Source organism: Dermacentor andersoni, chromosome 11, assembly GCF_023375885.2.
Source record: "Dermacentor andersoni chromosome 11, qqDerAnde1_hic_scaffold, whole genome shotgun sequence".
NCBI lineage: Eukaryota > Metazoa > Arthropoda > Arachnida > Ixodida > Ixodidae > Dermacentor > Dermacentor andersoni.
In genome coordinates, this window is record NC_092824.1 from 104053882 (window position 1) to 104077948 (window position 24067).

At 44.8% G+C, this 24067-nt stretch overlaps 2 protein-coding genes across 13 annotated transcripts in view; both read left to right on the top strand.

Annotated features, from left to right (window-relative positions):
- LOC126539215 (lysine-specific demethylase 4A-like) overlaps positions 1 to 6925 on the top strand; it is a 58815-nt gene extending 51890 nt beyond the window's left edge. For 6 of the 10 annotated variants that reach the window (XM_055075260.1, XM_055075259.1, XM_055075261.1 and 3 more), the window contains one exon: positions 3444 to 6925. In XM_055075260.1, coding sequence (XP_054931235.1) covers positions 3444 to 3726 — 283 coding nt within the window. In that variant the 3' untranslated portion in view covers positions 3727 to 6925. The remainder of the gene's footprint in view (positions 1 to 3443) is intronic. The other 4 variants (XR_007601262.2, XM_050185974.3, XM_055075265.1 and 1 more) reach the window with 4 other exon arrangements.
- A 4220-nt stretch (positions 6926 to 11145) lies between these two features.
- Positions 11146 to 24067, top strand: part of LOC126539214 (microtubule-associated serine/threonine-protein kinase 3-like) — a 293806-nt gene continuing 280884 nt past the window's right edge. For 2 of the 3 annotated variants that reach the window (XM_050185964.3, XM_050185965.3), the window contains exon 1: positions 11148 to 12029. The gene's annotated coding sequence lies outside the window, so the exon portion shown is untranslated. Of the gene's footprint in view, positions 12030 to 24067 lie in introns of all 3 variants that reach the window. The other variant, XM_055075266.2, reaches the window with a different exon arrangement.

The following is a 24067-nucleotide window of genomic DNA, read 5'->3' on the forward strand; positions in this document are numbered from 1 at the left end:
CTGCATGCAACAAAGTAAATAAAGGAGTACAGCATGAAATGCCTCCTCTGTATGGAATGAGAGATGACCTTATTGAGTAGCGAAAGTTGCAAAGTCCCTCAGTCACTGACAAATTGTAGCACAGTGACACACGGACAGACAGAGAAAGAAAATACGACAGGTGGGTGCAGGCTCTGTCATCTGTTTTCCTCTCTGTCTGTGTGTTTGTGCACTACAGTATTTCAAGGTGTTGAACCAGCAGGCCCGAACTCCGCAATTTTCTCAATTCAGTGTCTCACTGGTGTGATTATTCTAAACTTCACTAACAAGCTCCACCGGGTACACAGGAAGTCAGTTCTGTGGAAACACGCAAAGTGAAGGTAGTTTAGTGAGAGGCAAAATTGGCATTCACCGTCAAAGTGAACGGTAAGTGTTGAAGTTAAAGAAAACTTTTCCAGGAGCTAGGATTAAAACCGAGATCGAACCCAGGACCAACTCCGTTCTGCAGTTGGTCCTGGACAAGGCCGAACTCTGAGCGTAGCTTTCCTTCTGAGAAACTGGTATGGGTTTCCTTGGTAGTACAACACAAGTCACGGAACTAACTGAGCAGGCGAAATGCGAGAACACCCATGTACTTTGAGTCACGTGCACGTTAAAGAATCCCAGGTAGCCCAAATATACGGAGTCCCCCACTACGGTGTGTGTCATAATCAGATTGTGGTTTTGGCACGTAAAATTCCATCGTTTAATTCATTTCTTTTTTTCTTGAAACTTTGTGCTAATTGTCACGTGGATGCCAATTTTTGCCTTTGATGATTTACCAGGCACTGCTGTTGTGCATCTATGGTCGAGAGGCGTAGTGTGTGCGGCAGCACTTGGAAGCACAAGCTGCGCTTGCCCCTTCCAAGGTGCCTGTGTCAACTCTGAGGAAACATTTTTTTCATTTATCCTTTGTTCATAAGAAGTGAATAACCAGTGTGCCAATCTGGGTTGCTTAGTTTATGCCTCATGGACGCTTCACCATGGTTGTTGCCTGCAGCACTGTGGAGGCTACAAACGTTGCTGGCTGGCAGGGACAGCATGCACCGCTACAAATGTGTTTGTGTAGTTTATTCATCTGCTCCATGCGCGCAATAACACCCTGCACCCACGATAGTGCTTGGTTCATTGCGTAGCAGCTGCAAGAGACTCATCGCAGCAAGCTGAGGTTGAAATCCTCTGCCTTTTTCTTGAATTACCCCTCACTGCTATGAGGCCAGAGCCTTTTGACCGACAGCATTTTCCTGGTTCTGTTGTATTCAGTGGCATTGGTGGCTAAACATGCAGTCGTTTTGCTGCCGAGCTCTTTCTAGAGTTTTTCTAGTGCATTTAAAGCTACTTGCTTCACTGCTTTTGTATAAAACTTCCTAGCAATACTACACAGGCGATACTCCCAATGCTCCGTATTGCACTAGGCATTGTCAACCTGCATTGTTTGCATTGAATGTAGAATTTTTGTTGCCACAGTCAAGAGCTGTACTTTTTAAAAATTTGTAAATGGTGGTTAAGTTCAGTAAGGCTTCAACTGGGGCTAGTTGGCACGACCTTGTTCAGTCTAATAGCTGGAATTTCACAAAAGGGACAGTGGGAAGGAGACGGACGAACATGTGTGTAGTGTTCTTCCATGTCCTTTTTGTTGTCTCGTCTGTGAAATTTTAAAGCACAGTAAACGAAATGGCAGCCAAGTTGTAGCCAGTTTTCCTGCAGATTCACCTGACATTGTGGACAGAAGCTCAGCACTGCTTTCTTCCTTTCTCAAACACATATGCATCAAAACATTGTGTAGCTCACTAGAGCTTATTCCTGCATCATTATGTAGGTTGATGTGTGTGTTGTTGCTGTGTATAGGAGCATTAGCATTAAGTGTTAGTTGCCAGCAATACACGCGCTGCGAGACATTGCAGCCTTAGAACACCTCATAGCCCCACAGTGCTGCGGGGAACGACAGAGATCGCGTGTAGTTTCGAAGACATCCTGCATGCAATGTTCCAAATGCTTTATATTATGGTGAAAGAAACTAAAACTGTATGCCTTACGAAGGGTGTATGCCTTTCTGCACCCTGAGAAAGAGAAATCACTAAGAGAAAGCTGTCCTTCATTTGTGTGCTCACTCATTGAAAGAAGGGGGAAAAAAAAAAGCAGTGTTGAACCCCATTAATGTGTAAGGAGAAAATGCTCAGGTGGCTGAGCACTCAAACACCTGGTGGCTATGTACTTCGGCTGCTGTGCAGGAGGTCTTGGGTTCAATGCCCCACATGTGGTGGACGCGCAATACAAAGACTGCTACGCAGTCTCTTAGTGATGGTGTTTCAGGGCGTTTATTAAAAGGACTATAAAGGCAAATATTAAGTCAACCTAAAGTGATAGATTGGTGCTTGAGAATCTCTAAGGCGTCAATATTATAGCGAAAAGAGCCTTAATAATAGAGAAACGGAGGTAACTGCAGGACATGATTTAGAGACTCCCCTGGGACATTTAAGTACTTCTCTTATGACAAAAGCGCTCCTCAGTTGAATTCTTTCACTAGTACTCAACCACTCGTTGCAAAAAACATAATTGTATTGTATTATCAGATGAAATAAAGTGCTACTTCTCTGGTTCTAGCATTTTTAGAAAAAAGAACTCATTGAAACTAAGCTCGACAACGACGTGGGCACTCCAAAGGCTTCGTTTTAGCAGTTTCAATATTACGAAGTGTTCCGCTGGTTTTGCTGGCTTGCAAAACCCATACTAATTGCCAGTAGCAGAGAATTCAACTTCCATGTTATGTCGTGGGATGCCTGAACGGTCTACACCACTTGACCAAAAAGCAGCTGCAGCGGCGAATCCACCGCTCGGTTGTCTGTAGGTGTCGCTGTCTGTCAGGCGCCATTTTACTCATCGACAGCAGCAAAGAATGGTAATGACGTATGCAACGTCGCCACTCCCCCGGTTGGGTGGTGGGAGGGTTGAATTTCGGAAAAGGCATTTGGATCCTTCATATGCAATTTTGTCGTAAACAATGTCCTTTCTTGGCACGAAACAAGTGTTGCGAGGTTTCTTGGATGGTATTTAAGCAGTCCATGTCTACTTAGTATTTGCCTTTAGTGTCCCTTTAAACTGCTGTCAATCATTCAACATCAGTTTGGTTTCCAATGAATCTGTTCCCTTGCAAGGGAGAGTTATCTACCATAGGGAAAGTTGAGCCAGAACAGTCTGCATAAAACTTCATTCGCTCATGACTGACCATTGCAAAACAGTACCTTTGTGGCAGAGGTGCGGCTTGTGAAATGAGTGTTGTTTTTTTCCCCTCTGGCACTGTGTTATTTAAGATCTGATGTCACACTTCTGGCCAATCACTATAAAAGTTATATTAGGTTGCTGCGCTAACTGATCTTACCTGCTCTCTCGCACGACGTTCGTCGCTGGCTTCTGTGCACCTGCAGTCTGAAGCGACCGAGAGGCAGCACATCGACCTGTTCGAAGAACAGCCGGTGGAAGGTCGTCGCCGCCGGGCCCTTAACGTCCGCTACATCGATGATGACATCCTGCTCCTCTGAAGAATGTGGCAGCACGTCGTCATCGTCATCATCGGCGTCTCCCGAGCAGCAACAGCAGCCCCTCCGCTGCCCACCTCTCTACCTGCGGAGGGAGAGCACACCACCACACGTCGCTGTGCTGCCCACTGTTGTCTCAGCAACCGCCCAGCAGCTCTCGTCTTGTCGGTGATGATGACGCAGTGAGAACAGTGTTGTTGCCCGAGAACATTGGCAACCGCTGAGGCCTGAACAAGAATACTGTGTGTGTGTATGTGTACGTGTGCGTGGTTGCAAAAGATGTGCTTGCATAGTGAACTGAAGTATTGGCTGCAGTCCTGGACCTGAAACACAAGCCCACTGCAGTGCGTTTTCATCAAAGGGAGGCCTAGCAGCACAGCTGCAACGTGCAAATGTGTATGTGTGCTCGCAACACATATATTGCACCAAATGAACCAGTCTCTCAAGATGTGCACATTGCGAACATTACCTACTTGTGTGATACTGTACTGTGTGCTTGGTCTGTCACATTTGCACTTTGTCTATAGAAGTGGTAGTTTGGGGTATGGGGAGGGGGCAACACTGTACAGGTTTGACTCTTCATGTAACACAGTCCCATCGCCCACGGCTACTCCATTGTATTAGTGTTCGTGTGCATCCTAGTTGACCATTGGCGAGGGCACTTGCAGTAGGAGCATGCTGAAAGCAACGTGTTGCCCGCTGTGTGTACCAAGCGTGTCACCTGGTGAGCTGTAAGACATCCCCCTCCTGAGGTTCACCGGTACTGGAAATTGGCTGTACTGGCACACGTCATTTCTTTGACTCTACACCTTTCTGTAGATGTTTCTGTAATGCAGAGAGCCCTCCCAAAAGCATGAACAAACTGGCTGTCTGTGTGTATAGGCTGGAATCAAGATTTCTAGCAACCATTAGTTTTCAGTTATATGTTGAGACAGAGAAGAAATTTTGCATTTGGGCGACTTCTAACATCATGGGCAGGTACGAATGTCGACCTGTAGCAATAGAAAAATGAATGGCACGCCAACGACGGTCTAGTGTTCGGATACCGTGTGTGCGCCCAGGGGACAAGCAAATTGCTGCAGGAACACTTGTGGTGCTTACAAGGTGTCTGCGTGGGTAAAATTTGGCTCATTGATATAATGTGCTCATGTATGAGCGTCTGCGACTTGTCATATGCTTTAGTGGGGCCATTAAGTACATTTACAGCTGTGGTATTTTTAAGTTACAAAACAAAGGAGGTAGGTTATTAGTCATTTGGAGCCTGTAGTTTTCAGTTGTGGCAATTGGTGCTGAGAAGCATTGTCATAGTATGTCATAGTTGTGCGCAACCACCTAATGGTGCTATATGAATCAGTCTCGGAATGCCCTTGTTTGAAGTTTGATAACATGCAATGTCCTAAATCTAATTTTGGATTTCTCGCATTGCCTGTGGGTTTGTTTGTGGGGGCAGGGGGGGGTCGCCGGTTGCTTGATGTGATGTAGAGCCCTTGGTTCTTGCAGTATGAGGGAGGGGGGATGTTGCCTACCCGACTGCCGTTCTGAGTGCTCCTGGACATGCCCAAAGTTCATTCCTGTTGCCAACTCATCTTCCTTCATCTGCCTTTCTTTCTTTTAATTATTTCCTGTAAGCTACGCCATCAGGATGATTGGGCGAGATGATGTCATCCTTATGTCGCATTGCCTCGGCCACAATTGTCCATTTCACAATATTTCAATGCTCACTACCTCCAAAAGGGCCCCCAGCAAACTGGATGTAGGTTTCATCAACGCTACCTGGTACAGCAGTTGACGTATCCTAAAGTTGGTGGCAGCACTGTTTGAGATGCAAGCCACTATTTAGAAGGACTGTCTTGTCTGCAAATTCACATTTGTCAGTCTCTGTCGGAGAACAGTAAGCGGCTTGTTAAAAACATAGTTGTTGGATGAGCTACTGACAAGTTGCTTTTCATATTTCGAGAAAGCAGTGTCAACAGCTTCCATTTGTTTTCACATCCATGTGTTCCGCCAAAGCCTAATAACGAGTTCTAGTGTTTGCTTTAAGTGCCGTCTTGGCCTGTGGCATCTCGTCGCCATGGTGAGTGTCAGTCGCTAGAAAACTTGGCAGTGCTTTTGGCGGAGGAAAATGCTTGCGGAGGGCAGCGTTTAAACAAGGCTGACATCCTTGGCAGAGTTGCTTCCTGTTTGCTGGTTTCCCTTCTGACTATATTCTTGGGTGTGTTGTTTTGTTCGATCTCATCATTGGAACACTGGTGGGCATAGAATTTTGGTTTTTGTTTCCAAGCAGTATTCAATTTATTTTTCATTTTTTTCTTTATCTTTGTCACTGAAAAGCAATCATAAGTGTGGGGTTTGTTCCTTTGTTTCAACATGTTTAGTGATGCCATGTTTTTTCTGTTTCTTTCAACTAGGTCAGTGTTTTGTGGCCCCACTGGAACCTAGAGGCCATACTAGTATTTCTTCATGCTTTGTGTATTCTAACATGCTTCAACATGAATTATCATTTACATGCGTTAGCTTTCTTGTTTTTTGCAGCGTTTTATCGCATTATATGGTGGAACGTTCGCAGTTGCTTTCACTCCTTCCCTTTGCTGCTTTTTTAATAGCAAATATATTGTAGGGATTTTAGTATATACTTCTAAAAGGGTGGCTATTGCAATGATTAGGATTCATGGGCAGTTATGTGCAACGACACAAGCATCTCCCACTGCCGTGGTGTTTTATTCGAGGCTACAAAAAGGAACTGTGAAAATTGCACCTTGTCTTCTGTGCAATTATTTTGGCATACTATATGCAGTGTTGTGCCATTTTGCTCATTTGAGGACATTTATAGTATGTGTAATCTACTGTAGAAGCATGGTGGCATACATGAAGTGCGAAATTTCGTTTGGCAAGATTAGTACCTACATCCTAAGCTTGATATCTATGGCACTTTTCATGGTGTTGTGGTCAGTCTCTTTTTAAATATATTTTTTTCTCTTCAATTCTCATTTGGCAGAGTACTTCCTGTGTTAATGAATTTTCGCTTGTTAAATGCGTGTGCGTTTGTGTGTCCAAAATGCGTGGTATTTAAACAGTGCTTGGTCAACAAGCGTGTGTACAGAAGCATATCGCATGTGTAGAAAAAAATCAGTTTCACAAAAGCCGTGAGGTTAACCCAGAGGCATGACATTGCGTATTCAGAAAATGTACTCGGAGCATCCTGTTGTTTACCTAGCAGACATTCATGTATAACATTTTGCATCTTTGTCATCCCTATAGTTTTGAGTGAAGATTTCTCTATCTCGTGTTTGTTCACAGATTATTTATAAATGCCTACCTATTCTGGCTTGTACTATTGTTTGCCAGCCAAAATAAAAGTCGTGTTGTACATAGCATGGCCTTATGCGTTTCGAATTGCTATGACTACTGCATCAGTATGTGGTGTTAAAGTGAAGCTTTCATTCCCTGCAAAAAAAAAAAAAAACGGTAGAGTGTACTAGATATCGGGGGTGTGCGTCCAGCGCATCGAGGCCGTTTTTATTTAAAAGTTGGTGGCGCCACCGTCGCCTTCACCTGAATGAGCGGCCCCGCACGCACGCCTGTACGCTTGTTCCGTAAGAGACCCTATCGCAGGTGCATGGAACTTTGACAGGTGCTTCACTGTGCTGCATCTAGTTTCAATACTCTTTGGTGGAAACATTGTGCAGGGTCCTGCACATTTCGAGAAAAAAAAAAAAGTTTTGCGCTCACCACTGCACTGTTCTCGCTGAAATTTTGCTGAAAGATGGCATTTTGGAGTCTACGTCGCTTAGTTATGGTTTAGTGTAACACCACAGTTAATTGCGTTGTTTTTAAGAAAAAAGTGAATTTACCTTCAGAAATGGGGATGCGAGCTGCTGCAGCGACACCGCTAGCATAAACTTTTATTGTTACTGCATGCCGGCAGGTGCTGAAAGCAGCCGATGGTTTGTTTACACGTTGTGAAAGTCGCTGTGAATGGACGTGCCTCACAACAATTTGGATTGCGATCCAGTCGCTGCAATCGCGCTCCTCAATTGCGCGCGTAGCAGAGAGTCTTGCTGAGTAAACTTGGTCACCTGTATCCCACGACCATTTTTAATAGCCAGTAAAAAAAAAAAAAAAAAAAAAAGATTGGGTCTATCGCAGTGGCTATTGCGCAAGTGACACTAGTAATAGAAAAGCAAGTTCGTTATTTTTTATTCCCCAAGACATTACACACTAGCCGTGTTTTATCGCAGTAGTGTTAAGGGCCCCGTGTCCCAGAAAATCCGGCGTCAGCGTAGACGTTCGTTTTCCGGGAATAATTTCGAACCACCCACACCCGGTAAACATTGCGGTAACATAAGCTGCTGTTGCCGGAAAGCGTGATCGAGAGTCGAGAATCGTTGAATGGTATCGCGTTCCTCACTTAAGGCGAAGCTTAAGCGTCCTCCAGATTTTTCGCTTTCTTGTTCAGTACGTGCTGCAGTCCAGCGTGAAGATATCAATACGGTCCCATATCTTGGATAAGGTATATCCACGTCTTTGTCGACGTAACACTGCGCTTGCAGATTCGAAACGTTGACATATCAGTCAGTAGACGTCGTATATATGCAGAAAGAAAGCAGGGACACCTTTGCTCTTTCCCATCATGTGCAGGGTCGGACGGCGCGCCGAATATTAGCACCTTGTGCGGGTTCGACCGGTAGCCACTTCGACTCCGAAAGCAGGTTCTTTATTCTATGCTCCGACATAGGGGCACACGTATCTTCTCCGTACCCTGATGCTTTGAGTTTAGCATCAATAGTCCATGCAACTTCTACTCACATGTAGAAGTAGAAGTATTTTAATGACTGGAAAATGTGGAGAGGTCGGCCGGATAATGGAGCATCTGGCCTGCTACTCTACGTAAGGGAAGGGGAAGAGGGGAAGAAAAAGGTTCACAATGGGGTATGATAACGGGAGAAACGAGGTGAAGAACACATTACACAACTGGTATCACAGGCGTGAGTCCAGGCCCGTGTCACCTAGGAAACGTGAAAGAGCACGCATTGTCTCTGTCGTCTGCCAACTCTGTGGCCTCAATACCGCACGATACCGAAGAATACTGCACACTTCAACGAAACGCTTCGCACGGGGCAAAGGGCAACGCACGGGCAACTGCAACGCGCCGGAGTGGCCGCAGCTGATAAAGTTCACCGTCTTTAAACAAGTTCGCCTGGTGGCAGCTATCGAATGTGTGATGTTGCTAAAAGGCATGGAGGAAGGCATGCTAAAAGGAAACGACCATGAAACTACCACCACAGAAGAGTATATCGAATATATAACCGCCGTACAATTTGAATCGATGAACGGCACCATAGAGTAATGTAGTGAGAAACTCTATGAACGGCACGGACAGCCATCGATACCAATGGGCTGCTGCTTATAACACGTCAGTGAGGTCTCAAAACCTTTATTCAAATAATAAAGCACGAATTTAAATAACAGAAGTCCAATAAAAAAGTGCATGCTTATTTTGTAAAAAAATATATAAATTTATAATATAAATATAATATAAATTATAATATAAAAATTTATAAATCAAATAGATAAATAAGTGGATGGATGCCATGCACTCTTAGGCAAAGTTACACCCTTTGGTTTGCCCCTTCTGCCACAAAACAATAATCGTTATCTGCCTTGATGCGTTTCCTTTCTTTAACGCTGCGAGCCTGGGACTTTCCAGTAACGAACGGCACGCGCGTTATCAGAAGGGGCACTCCAAAGGGTGTAAACTGTTCTATGCTGATAACGCGCGTGCCGTTCTTTACTGGTACCGGGCTCGCAGCGTTAAAGAAAGGAAACGCATCAAGGCAGATAACGATTATCGTTGTGTGGCAGAAGGGGCAAGTCAAAGGGTGTAACTTTGCCTAAGAGTGTGAGCGTTTTTGTTTAGACAAAATAATGGGTTGCGCCGCCAAGCTTTTGTTATATTCAAGGAGGTTAAAGAAAAACTGGTTAAAGAATAACCTCTTTGGTTATTATATTGTTTAATGCATAATATTTATGGCTATCGTTTATGATTGAATGTTAAGATGGATGAATGTTATGAGTGTCCCCTTTAGAACGGGACGGTGGGCTGCGCCATCAAGCTCTTGCTATATTATAGCTAATCAGAAAACAAAAAACCATGATAAACTCTAACAACCAAATTTTCTGACCCCCTATTGTGAACTTTGCTTTCGTACGTCTCCGTTTTTTGTCGTTTCTCCACTTTTTTTTGTATATTGATATATGGATGGATGTTATGAGCCTTTTCTTTGGAACGAGGCGGTGGGTTGCGCCTCCACGCTCTTGCTATTATACTTTTTAATGGCCCTACATAGGTTAAAAAAGAACTATGAACTCTCACAACCAAATTTTCTGATCCTCTGTTGTGAACTTTGATTTTGTGCGTCTCCTTATTATATGTATTTTAGTCGCGTTGAGCGCCCCTAGTAGAAAAAATACAAACTAAAGTATTGACAAAATTACAGTAGTTCCACTTGCGCACTTCATGCTGGAGCGCGCCGCGGTTGCTTTTTCGCCCTCTGTGGCGGTCCACGCAACTTGAGCGTGTGTGACATAGAATTTCCTACAAGTAATTCTTGTTGGAAACTCTATGGTGTGTGGGGCCATTGTAGGCTTAGAGTCATAGAGTTTCGTACAAAAAGTAGGAAACTATGCTTACAGTTACTTAACTCTATAATTGTGGGGCCTCGGAGTTGTGGATAGATGCTATAAACGTCTCCTTTGTAACGGGGTAGTGGGTTGCGCCACCAAGCCCTTGTTATTATATGACTATATATGACTTTATACGTTATAAAGACTGTCTTACGTCCTACCGTAGTCCTACCTATGTTAACCTATGCGCCCTTCACTGTGTGTAAGTGTGTGTAACTGTGTAAGTGTAACTATGTGGAAGTGTAACTGTGTGTAATAAGTGATGCCTAGTGGTGTCCAAATTCACAGCGTCCACGACTCAGGGTAACGCCACCTAAATTGAAAATGCGGATCTTGAAGGCTATGCTTTTGCAGGTTGAATGCGCCGGACGCGATTGCAAGAGCCAAATTACGTTTTAGACGTCGGGTTTTGGAAACCACCTAGTATGGTAGCAAAAAGCAACTGTATTACAATTTACTGAATCTTCATTCAAAATGTTATGCAGCCAATTTAAAAAAGAAGAATACAGATGCTCTTATTCTCTAAAAGCTTATCAGAAAACAAAGAACAACAAAAAACCTCTTAGTAAGCACATTCTCAGCAAAGTAATTGTTTTGAAGCTCTTTTTCGATGAAGCGACAATTTGCAAATATTTTTATAATAACATTTACTGTCTAATTTTTTAAAGGATGCAGTGTTGCAGCTGAGGTCATCTTGTGTTTGATTGAAAAACGAGAGTGGACTAAACATAGAGAAACTCTATGGGACTAAATATCAGTGTAGTGGATGCATGGGTGGACGAATGAGGAACGAAGCATACTTGGGGTAGGAAACATGGTCAGAAGGGTAGGAGGTGCTGACGAGAGCGAGAACTTGTGATTACGGTCATAGGAGGAGAGATGGAGGAGAGTAAAGAAGGGGGAGAAATGGTGGGGGCGCTCCGTATCCCACGATGCAACGCGTGTCGTGCGCGATTATGAAGCTTGTGAATCATGGCTGTGGTCCAACAGGAGGCTGCGGCACGCTCCTAGCTCTCCGGTGTTGTTGCTGCTGCAAGTTGTTGTTTCCCGTTCGCCCGCCACCGCCGCGCAACCTGCTGCTGGACGCGTGCTGAGTGCCAAGTGTTTTCTAATCTGGTGCGAGCCTTTTGTTTACGGACGAGTGGGCGACCTGCGAGGGACATCGTCTGCTACACCTTGGAGCGCCGTCGTCGTCTGCACGAGTGTTGTGGTCGCGTCGTCGCTGAACTCGGGATTGCTTGCAGCCTCACAAAATCGCGTCCAACGCTAAACAGGCGTGGGTGAGACGGGACAGGCCACGTCGAAGGGTAAACATGTGCTTCTGGTCGGCCCCGCTCTCGTGTGGAGCCGGAACAACGTGCTCCGTTCAACATTCGGGCGCCTCGGTGACCGAACGCCGTGCGTCGACGTGCTGCCGTGCGTGTAATAAACAGCGAGCGAGGTTTTTTTAGCGCCGTCTTCGAAGCGGTGAACTCTCCCACCGACCAGCTGCACCGACCGACGTGAACGGAAACGCTCGGTGACGGAAACGACAGTGAAAAGTGTGCGATAGTGAAGAATTGAAAACGAAAAGAAAGCAAAACCCACCGACGGTGCGCGCAACCTAGGCGATCGCTCAGCTTCCCCTCCTTCGTTGTATGTATGTGTGTTTTTCTTTCGTTGCACTTTTATTTTTGTAACCGCTGTACCGGCCGGAATTTTTCATTCGCCTCTCGGTTTGACGGCGCGACCGACTTGCTTCGACGATGGCCTTCGCCTCGAACAAGTTTCAGCGGTGCTTGACGGAGTCAGGTGAGCATGTTTCCTTGCCTCCAGCCCGCTTGGTTCTTTTGAGCAGCCAGCGCGCGGCGGCTGGCTGTATCTGAAACTCGCATAAATTGTTCCCGTGTCGAGCTCCCACCGAGCGGGAGTTGAAGTGGGGGTCTTGGGCTGCCGCAATTGTCGCGCCGCGGAGTGCTTTGCATGCGTGTACCCTGTCCAGACGATAACGAGCTTTGCGTCCTTTCGCCCTTCCCGGGAAGCAAGAAAAAAAGAGAAAAGCAGGTTGTCCTACCGTATCGCTGTCTAAAACTGTAGTGTCTTTCTGCACGCCCTGCACTGTGTGCACGCACGAGACTCGCACGAGGTGGTTGTTCCCACTGATCAGTGCCAAATGAAGCCGGGCTACGTGCGTCCATCCGGTTACGCGTGCTTGGGTAAGTATAGCGGGCGCTCGCATTGCGCGATCTCGGGCATCGTCAGCACGTGAGCGCGAGGAATCGCGATCGAAAGTGATTGCACGGCCCATTCATTCCACAGCGCGCGCCGACGATTGCCTTTTCGCATGGCTAGCCCCGCGAGCACGGTTCGTCGGCCGTGACCGCGGCGCAGCATCCCGTGCTCGTGGTGCATTCAAGCAACGCACGTTACAAAGCCTGGCTCACGTGCTGTCGTCTGTTCAGGAACAGTCGTTTGCGATCGGTTTTTACTGTTGTCGTCATCTGCTGCAGGCGATGTGTCAAGCGTTGCGGGCCGCCGCAGGCCGCGTTGAACGTAGATATGCGGCCTCGGTTGCAGCCATATTCCTAGGCTAATTAGACGAACGGCTTCAAGGTTGAGGGTGCGCGACCTGAGAGCCGCATAATCGCACCAGCAATTCTCTTGCAGCCTTGGCAGCTGGTGTCGTTGAACACATTGATTGGCTTAGCATCTTTATCTTGAAGTCACTGCAGGACGTGATGGGCGCGTTGTTTATACATGATTACAGTATTAATTACGTGGTTGTCCCGTGTCGCCTTCCGTCGTCCGTTGTTTTATTTGGCGCCTTCATTGTAATCTTTATCTTGAACACGTGCAGCGGGCACCGATATCTTAATTCTCTTCTTGTAATGTGCAATTAAGGTACGTGTCACTAACATTTATTTGCAGGTGCTAAGGTATTGATACCCTGAGAAACTGTAAACATACACAAACACATGCTTGCGCATGTACACATTTCAGAAGGTGCCCCCGCCACCCTTCTCCAGCTGTGCCAAAATATAACCTCTTGTTGCTATGCCTCAGTCCAATGTCACCAAGATGCTATGGATGTGTTTTTCATTTGGTTATACATGAAGCGTAAGAAAGAAGATGCCAGGAGGGCACACCTCTAACAGCTGCTTTAGCTACTGTGCTGGGGCCACTGCTTTAGAGAAAACAATAGAGTGCAGTGTGCGAAGATTTTGTTTGTCACTTGCTGTGCCAGTCGTTCACTATATTACACTGCCCTAGACAAAACCAAAGCAAAGCCACCTACAACATAACTACTGAAAATCCATATGTTTCCCTTTGCGTTAGCCTCTTTTATTGAACTGAGAATATTTTTACTGAGAGAACAACTTACCTGTTCTGTGCATTGTCTCCAGCATGTACTGTATGCATAGGCTCATTGTTATCAAGCCACTTGTGCAGCTATCTCAAGATGAGCAGCACAGGGAACCAATGCATCGTTCGTGCGTGCAGCAACCTTGCAGATAGGAAAATTGTTGTTTTCTTTGAGACCCTGGCTGCTATAAGTAGCTCACACTTCATTGTGCCATGCCACCTGATAGGAACCTGTGCGCAGATTTGCAAGCTCTTGGAAAATCTTTTGACCAGGAAGCACAGACTCCCTTTTCTGAATAGTGTCCTTGGGATGCCTTTAGAAGTTGCTGAATGTCATTTGTATTTAGTCCGAATGAGACTAGGGGGTCAGGGAATACGGACACTTGAATTAATTAACAGCAGAGGAATAGGGGAAGTCGCAGCGTGCAGGTAATGTTTCAACAAGGGGCCTGGTCTTCATAAGGACATCATGACCCTGATGAAGGCAAGTCCACTTGCCGCAATGTAAGCTCTGTGCCGAGACCTAATCAATTATGTAGCTAATCTTACTTTATAGACTGTGCTTATGAATGTCTAAGGCTCCATAAAGATCTAAATGATGCAAACACGACAGTCTAAAAGTGTGCTGAAATACTTTTGTGTAATGTACTATGATAAATTAGTGTGCATTTTTGCACAACAGCGTGATAATTCAAGGGGACGTTCCCATGATGCACTGTCTGGGAACATGGCTTAGTTGCAGATGGCTCAAGTTTATAGGACGTTCGTTCATTACTGTCAGTTGCACCAAGTTGCACTGAATTGAGTTGATTGATTGTTGTCCGAAAAGGCTTTAACTCTTTTGTTACCACGCCTGCAGGAATCTATCAACTTGATCGACAGTTCTTTAATGTGGTTTTACAAATTTCTCTTGGAATTCTTCTGCTAACAACATCATGCACAGTCTGAAATGACGACTGAAGTTTCAACATTCGCCCGATTTGATAATTTGGAAAATTTGAGAGCCTGGAAAAAATAAAACTTTGACTAGAGGTATCGTCGAAACTAGAGGTATCATGCGCCTAGCCCTTCAATAAGAAGACGAAAAATTGCACTTTGATCGACTCGGCAACGTAATTTTAATATGACAGCAGCAATGAAGACACAGGAGCTTCTCTCAGCTTGTCAATTTTATGATCTGACATATAGGGTGTTTTAGCAAGGTCTCAAACAACGGTAGATGCATGAGTGCATATTATTTTCATAATTGTGTTAATAAAGTGCAACTTTATTTGGTCCACCATAGGTTGCTTTTAACCATCAGCGCTTCAACAGCATAAGAAGGCTCCAGCATCACTTGAATGCACACTAGAACACATTGCTTGCACAGAAGAGGTGATCGAACACAATAACCCAGTATGAGGCGACTTCTGCATGCTCCCTGACCTGACACCCATTGCTTCGCGAGCCTAAACAATTCAGTAAAGAAGCAAACCAGGTGCTATCTGTAATAAGTAAAAACAAATGCTCCCTCTACAAGAGGAGCTTACCCATTTTCACATTTGCAAAGCTACTACTTTTCTGCATAGCTTGGGCATCAGTATGGCTAGTATTGATGCCAGCAAATCACGGTAATAGTTCTTTTTCATGATCTAACTTACAAAAGTTGAACCAGTTGCATTTTTTTGTATTTATTTCTTTTTGCTGTCAGTACTTATGTTTAAAATAGAAAATTATCACTTTCAAACATGTTCCTTAAGGGGCTTCATTGAAGTTACGCATAAGAACTCTCAAAATTATCTGAGCAATTATTACTGCTATACATCCATTCAAAAGACCAGTGATCAGGTTATAATTTTATGTATTGCAGTATAGGTTGCGACTACTATGTCTTGAAATAAAATGTTAAAACATGAACGCACCAAAAGTGAGCACATGTGCATATGTCTAGCGGTAACGAAAGAGTTTTATAGAACACTACTATGTGCCACAGTGATCCGATCACAAGAGACGATGACGACAAGCCCAGCATGCAGATGGTGCGCTAGCAGTGGAATCGGCGTTAACTTGTAGCGCACTACCAAGAGCCACTGGCCTTCGATTTTGCAACCGCCGAATCCGCTGCGCGCGTGCTGTCAGCGTGCTGGGCGTCTCGTTGCCGTCTTTTGTGATTGGATCACTGTGTGGCACGTAGTAGTGCACTACAAGTTAATGGTGTGTTTTCCTCATCTTGACAAATATGTTTTGTCCCTAGCATGCCTTACAGCAGCTCCTATCACAAGAGCATGTTTCACCAGCCACATGAAGTAATGACCGAGTTCCATTTGTTCTCTCATACAACTGAGCCATAATTTAATATATTTAGGAACCAATCTTGCAGGATGTTCTTGCGGTGTACCAGAAGTGTGATGTTAGGCTAACAGTGTCATCTGTATTCGCTGGTTTTATCTGAAACCAGTGTGCATGCAGGAATGGTATTCTGTATGAGAAATTCGCACAAACTTGATTGAGAGTGTTGATTTTGCCCAGCTTTGCACTTCGTTTAAAAGAATTGCATATCTGTAGGTGAAATGACAGGTGCTGCAGGTGCAGGTTTTTGCAACCTTTCTGTGACCTACCATGCCAACTGCATTCTTTGCTGCTGCGATACATCATTCCCTGCGTCATTTCTCTTGTTATTATTGCATTGTTCTAAGGCAAACTTTAAAAGCAGGGCTTGCCTTGCCCCCCCCCCCCCCCCCCCCCCGGCCTGTTCTGGCGCTTATAAAATGCAGAATGGTTCTCGCTATGAACTGATTTGAATGAATCATGTTCATTGAAAAGGAAAAGCTGTGTTGGATTGGAGGCCTTTGGGAGCGGATTCTTCACTTGGGCCCTGAAATACTTTAGAAACCTTCAATAATATCGAAAAGAAAAGTAAAGTACAGCTCTAACTTTGCAATGAAATAAAAAAGAAAAGGACAATTGGAGAATATATGTCAGCCATGCCTATTATAGTATCCATAGTGGCTGAAATTGATGCATAACATCTGGCAATAGACCATTTTGATGTACTTTATGATGTAGAAAACATGTAACATGGGGTTTAATTTATAATTTGATATATTTACTGATATATCAAGTATAGTATGGAATACATCAAATGTAATATATTCTCTTTGAGAGCACACATACGTGCAAATGTCAAGTTTACATTGTAATTTCTTCTGCTTTAAACACTCCGTGCATCATTTCTCTTTTTATTAGTGCAGTCGGCAGAGGCAAAATTTAAAATCAGGGCTTGCATTGGGCCCCCCCCCGCCTGTTCTGATGCTTATGCTGGTGCTTATTCTGATGCTTATGCAACTGCTGAACTGATTTAAATGAAACATGTTACATTCAAAAGAAAAAACTATATTGAAATGGGCCTTTGGGAGTGGATTATTGAGTGAGGCCCTGATATATTTTAGATGCCTTCATTAAAATTGCAAAATAAAACAGAAGTGCAGCTCTCTAACTTTGAAAAAAAAAAAGAACATATGACAGAAGATATATGTAAACCATACCTGCTAAAGAATCCAAGGTGGCTCAAATTGATATATCACATGTGGCTACAGACCTTTTTCATATATATATTGTAGTGAATATTCTATTTAATATATATTCATATATCTTCTAATATATCATATATAGTATGGAATATATTAAATGTAAAATGTTTTCTTTGAGAGCACACATAAGTACAAGTCTCAAGGTTACATTGTGATTTCTTCTGTTTTAAACACGCTTTCATGTGCTGTTTATGGGCATGCAAGCAACACCCCCCCCCCCCCCTTTTTTTTTTTTGCTACACAACTCTTTATTAAAGTGTGTATTCCTTTGAAGTTTGGAAATAAATTGTCTATTTTCACGCTAAGTTTCAGGGTTTAAATCAGAACCCTGCCTCTAACACTCGTTTAATACTATTTTTTAAACACAACAAGTTTCAGTTAACCCTGTCTTATCCACTCAAACCTCCACTAAAACATATTTCCATATAAAGGAAAATTAGAGCTTGTTCATCTTTATTTCTGGCCGTAGGGAGCACATCTGCACAAGAAGAATCAATGAAATGTTACTTGAGTAATAACCTTATTAGTATAGTAATTAATCAATTACTAATTGGTGCATTGAAGTATCCATTAGTGAAAACTCGCTCTTGTGTATCACAAATGCTTCTCTATAGGCTATGCGTTACATTTACCACACTTGAGAATATCCAACTCAGTGTAGAAAAAATGATACTTTGGGCGTTTCAGGGTTAAATTAGCTGACTGACTGCCTGGTGAGACCGTATCTGCATTTCTCACGAGTCTAAATTAAGACAGCATAGTTGTCCTCGAGCTCAAGTTTCCACCTAAAAACATTCACATGCTACACATGTAAGCAATAGTCATAGCAGGCTCAAGTGTACCAAATCATTTTGTAGTAGGGTTTACATGTAGCTATTTGATACATATGACCCCAGGTTTCGTGGTTCAGGGTAGACCTGTTTTCTGCTGTGTAGCACTGCAAGTTAAACATTCAGTTATGCCGATTCTTCATACGCAATGGGCAATGCTACCAAGAAATAGTACTTCATCTTGCTTGCTAAATATGAAACGGAGTGCAATGTGAAGATGGGCTTAGATTATTGAAGCTTGCATGGCTATAGTTATACGAGGACCATCTACTGGCTAGTTACATTCCCATTGTTTAGCCAGTACAGCCAAACGTTACTAGCGCTTCATGGAACTATTGTTCAGAGCAGAATACTTTCTGCTCCAGTACCCAGCATCATATCAATGTGGTCGCTACTTTTTTTTTATTTGTTTCTTTTTCACAGTCAAATTACAATAGGCACCCTATCTTGTGTTGCCTTGCTGGATCTTCGAAATGTTTAAGTAAAGGTTCTGTTTCCATGATTAAGGTTACAAGTCGAGCATTCAGGTATGTCTATTCTTTATACACAGCACGCAATGCTACCAAAAATAATGCTTCACATATGAAAGAAAGATGTAGTTACCCAGTCAAAAAAAAGTTGCTCAAATCAGTTGGAAATTTCCACTGTTGGAACAAATTGGATATTTCCGTATGTGTTTTGGGACACTCATTGGAACAATCAGACAGGTCCATTTGGACCAGTTGGTTTTTTGAACACAATTTGGCTCCACTAGTTGTATACCTAACTTGCGGTATACAGTAATGCTGTTTTGTGACTTAACTAAATACTAGTCATTTTTAATTTGACATCCCACCATAGCCAAGGTAACTTTCCATATGCAGTTGGTTTAAAGTATGTCCTATTATTGTTGTTGCTTTAATCTTTCACTTGTTTTCATTTGTGCACTGCCCATTTGCACAGTATTTGTTTACATCCCTTTGTTGACAGCATTGCTGTCATGAAGGCTATGAATAAAGCAGAGCATCGCTTTTTGCCACTAGCTTGCATTAACCCGCCATGCTTTCTCAGATTTGTGCACAATTCATTCATTTGACTTTTGCAAACCTGTAGTATTTGTTTTGTAACTAAAGTTGCTAAGGCGGTAGTACCAGCATTTTGTGTGCAACTTGCACTCACGAAGATGCAGTGTGTATGTGTTGAAGTGATGTTTTCACAATAGGGGGCTTTAAATTTGCCACAAGATGAGTTATATAGAATCTTGTGTGTCCTTTCTGTGTTATTCGTTTTGACAGTCACCTCTCATTCTGGTTTCCTCTCAGCCTCTGTTTCTTCACATATACAAGGTAATGCCCATTTTCTGGGAAAAATAGATTTATTGACTGGATCTGCACAAATAGTTAAAATTCTTCAAGTTACTCTACCCCTCCATCAATACACTTGCGGAAACGTGCCTACCACGCCTGGAAGGCACCCTGAAAGTCATCGACAGGATTGTCTCTCAGGAACGCTGTAACATGCTTTTGGATGTTTTCCACGGTCTCCCAATGCTTTCCTTTCAGTTTCAGCTCTCTCTTCAGTCGGGGGGGGGGGGGAAGTCGCACGGAGCCAAGTCAGGACTGTAAGGGGGATGGTGGACCACCGGCGTGTTGCTCCGAGCCAGGGAGTTGGTAACGATGAAAGACGTGTGGCTGGGGGCATTATCATGGTAGAGCTTGACCGTGCCATTGATGTCAGCCCTCAAGCGCGCGACCTGGCGTTTCAATCTCTTGAGCACCTCCAGGTAGAAGGCTGAGTTGACAGTTTCTCCCTGTGGTACAAACTGAAAATGGATGATTCCTCATGTGCCAAAGAAGACAATGAGCAACGTTTTGATGCAAGACTTGCTCATTCGAGCTTTCTTGGGGTGGAGAGATGATTTTGTGTGCCACTCGCTGCACTGCCTTTTTGATTCTGGGTCATACTCGAACATCCAGGATTCATCTGCAGTTACGACAGAGTTCAGAAACTCCGGCTCATTTTGAATCAAATCCAGCAATTCTTGACAGCACAAAACTCGAAGCTCCTTATTGATCTTCTGTCAACACCTTCGGCACAAGCTTCATGCAGGCCTTGCGCATTTGCAGATCCTCGGTCACTATCCCATGAACCGCAAATGTGGACATGTGTAGGGTAGAACCCTCGCCACATTGCCCGACCAGTTTTACCGCGCTGCCATTGATAGAGTCGCGCCATGTTAAAATCATGCGCATTACTTTTGTAATGGACTTTGCAATCGCAATGCCTTGTCAGTTGTGTGCATTTTTCAATGCTAGTTGTTAAAAGTCTGCAAATATTTTGTCAGCCATTGTTCTTGCACTGGTGGTGCTGGTGGCTGTGTGGCAGCGCCCAAGGTTAATTGTTCCCTAAAAGGAATTTTTCTTTTTAAGCTGCAGTATTGAACAAACTGGAGGCATTTGGAACGGTGCAGTTTCTCTCCATACTCATGATCATGCCCTTATATGAAACTGGTTGTGTAGTGTGTACCAATGTATAGGTGAGCATCGACTTTGTTCATATATTAACAGTTACGAGATATCATACACTGGTCTGTTAAAGCTTTGGCCGGTCAGGCGACAGGTGAAGATCATATAAAGATACGCAGCTAATGGATCCTTTCTATTACACCCAGCACTTCGTAAACTAGCTCATATTTGTTGTTAGGTTATTGTTGGACTAATGCAGAGGGAGTTGGACTGCTCTAGCATGAAATCTTACTAAGCTGGGCTACTTGCAGTAGTCCAAAGGTAGGCCGGACATGGGCTCCCCTGGACTACTTGTGTTAACTACCGAACAGAGACAAGAATTGCGCATGGACATGCGACTGGAGGGACTCGCCTTGTCTCTGCTTGGCATGTGGTTACCAACTGGTACTCGAATTAGTTCAACGCATCTCATACTTTGCCATTTGTTTCATTAGTGCAGCCCAGCAGCATCTGAATTACCATGGTATTTTGCTGGGCTAGTTGGCCATGGTTTGGCCAGGAACATGCACTGAGCCGTATGTATGCTGCTGTTCATTTCACGTGGTGCAAGCTTTTTGTGGGACAAGTTCACTGCACTCTTTGCATTTGTGGGAGAGGCAAGGTGCTATGTTCATGCAGCTACCTGGTTTTTATCGCGAGAGGAGGATTGACAAGCCAGAAGAATCCAAAAATTAAAAAGAGAGAGAGAGGAGGAGAAAGCAAAGGAAGGGAGGTTAACTAAACTTTGTCCACTTTTCTACCCTACACGTGGGGAGGGGGACGGGGAGTGAAAGAAAGAGAGAGAAGACACAAGCCTTGACCGCACTTTCACATGCACTAAGCCAGGTGCAGTGTATCTAAAATCGGGCAGTGAAGTCTGCCACCTTCAGGTATTGTAGAACAGCTCGAGTGGTTTTCTGGGCTGATGAGCTGTGAGGTCATGCTCCCAAGACGGGTGGCAATGTTGCCTTGAAATTCTTGCACTTTGAAATTTATCAGTTTTTATTGGAATCCTGAATTGTATCGTAGAAGAGCTAAAGTCTAGGTGTAGCAAGTTTCAACAACTTTCATTGAGTTACGACTGCCAAAATATTCGGAAACTTACTTTGAAATTTGTGATGTCACACTGACGTACTAGCTCTCAGGTTTCAGTGCGAAAAAAAAAAAAAAGAAATTTTAAGCGATGCTTTCTTTGCGTCTTCCTTCAATTTTTCCACTGCTGCTGCTGCTGCTGCTGTCTTGCACGCTGCGTCTGGAGGTGGAGAAAAGGCAACGCGAGGAATTCGTTCGGACCTTTCCATCGCATCCCACAATGACCTCTGGAGCTTCCTGGGCGTCGCCACAATACCGTCTTGGCTGTTGTAATTATCCGTCACCCTCTGCGAAAACATCGCACGAACTGCAGTGCTTACCTTTGTACTAACGTGCAACGGTCCAGGGGGGAAGCAGATAGAATGGTAGAGATGAGGTCGAGAATGGGGTTAGAACTTACGCAGTCACTAAGCAAGGGAATAACAGCCTTTCTACTCTTCGATCGCATACATGGAGGGAGGGCGTTCAGCATACGGTATGTTTCTGCTATTTCTGAAAAAATGAACATCGTGTAAATTTATCAAGCGGACAACTAACATAAGGCGTGCAGATGCAAGGCCGCAATAAAGCATGTGGCGCCTAGGCAACATCACGAAAGCGGCCGCAGGTCAAATCAACACTTCTGTGCCCACCGCAGTAGCTTTGTGGCTATGGTGTTGCTCGAGGTGATGAGTTCGATCCCGACTGCGACAGCCGCATTTCAACGGGGGTGAAGTGCAAAAAAGGCTCATTCACTCACCACACTAAGCCGTGCCTCATAATCCTGTGGTTTTGGGACGTACAGCCCCATAATTTAATTAAAATTTAGCACTTCTGCCACGATGTGATGTGCCTTGGGAGGCAATGACAGTGCCAACCTTCTCACAAGCTATGAACAGTGGCACACAACAACACCTCAAGCAAACACGCCTCTTTGTGCGTTCTGCATGAATTAGCAGACAAACAATTTAGTGCACGCACGGTAACGTTTAACGTCAACTTATCTCTCTCGTATTGCAATAGACGCTGAATAATTTAAACATTCGCTGCCAGCAACACTGCTAATTATCATTAGTCAAAGCAAACAGCACAGAAAGTTTCACGTATACATTCTTTTCTTTTAATAATTAAGCTATTACAGCGAAATTAACAAGGATATATTGTTCTGAAAGAATACTGTATCATTGTAAGGTGATTTGCTTTCGTTTTAGCGCCCATTTAAGATTCACCTAAATCACGGCCATAAAACAGGCACTGAGCTGATGTCATCAACGGATTCTCAAAGTGCAGGGTGAGTGGCACGGGCCATCATCACCCGCAAGTCCAGAGAATGCTGTGAGACTGTTCTGCTTGGAGGCTGCACCTTGTGGATGCCGCCATGTTGTGTGAAACGAATGGCCGAACCGCTGAAATGTCACGGCTATGGTGGCTGGAGGGGATATCACGGCCACCTTCTGAGTCATGACGTCACGACTCGGTAATTTCCTGAGAAACATAACCGAAACTGACTTCTCAAGCATACCTGCAGTATTAAGGCCGAAGCCTTTAATGGCTCACTGTCAAGGTCATCTGCCGTTAGCAAAAACTGACCCAGCTTTCCGGCCTCCTGATTGGTCTCCTCTATGTCGTGACGTCACTGTCGCTAGGCGCAGGTGTGCGCCTCCTGATTGGCTCGCGTGCGTGACGTCACTGTCGTCAATCGGCATGCGTGGCGGCCGTGTGTTCGACGGTGCGCCCTGACGTCACTGTCGTCAGGCGCTTGAGGTGGCCTCCCGATTGGGCGCTGTGTGGCCTGACGTCACCGTCGCGAGGCGCGCGAGACGACCGTCTGCTTGGGTGTGGTGTGGCGGCGGCGGTGGCGGCAGTTTACGGTGTCGTGTGGGAAGGATGCCTCGTCTCGCCAAACCAGTGTCTCCCAACACGCGACGTGCGGCCGCCGCTGAACGCAAGCGGCGCTGAAGAGAGGCTGAGCGTATACGTCGCATGCATCAGGGCGGCGAGGCGCGTCCGACACCACAGAGTCCAGGGACGCGACAGGCCAACGCAGGAGAGGCAATACGTTTGAAGCGACTCTCTGCATCTCCGGGTACCAAGGTAAACGAAGCTCGGAAGCGCCGTCACCGCCATCTTGCCGCGGCAAGCCGAGCAAGTACAAGTCAATCGAGCGAAGTGGATGATGAGGATGGCCAACTACACCCCGACACCGCCATGGAAGACCCGTCTCCTCGCGATCCACAAACGGCGCTGCAAAGCAGCCATCCTGGATGTGGACCCACTAAAGCACAAGAAGTTCACCGGCCATGAGTTGCAAGCCGCCATCCTCCCAGATGACAGCTTTGAAATAATGGATTCAGTAAGACATCGAAACGATATACATAGGCGTAAACGACGTTGCAGGCATTTAATAAACAAACAAACATTCACATAACACTGTACGAGTCGTGTGCCTCCGTGGTGTTTCCGACGCAACAAATCGCCATTGGCAACGGTGTCGGGCTGTGTCAGGCTTCCGCCTTTTCACACTTTAGTCTCGA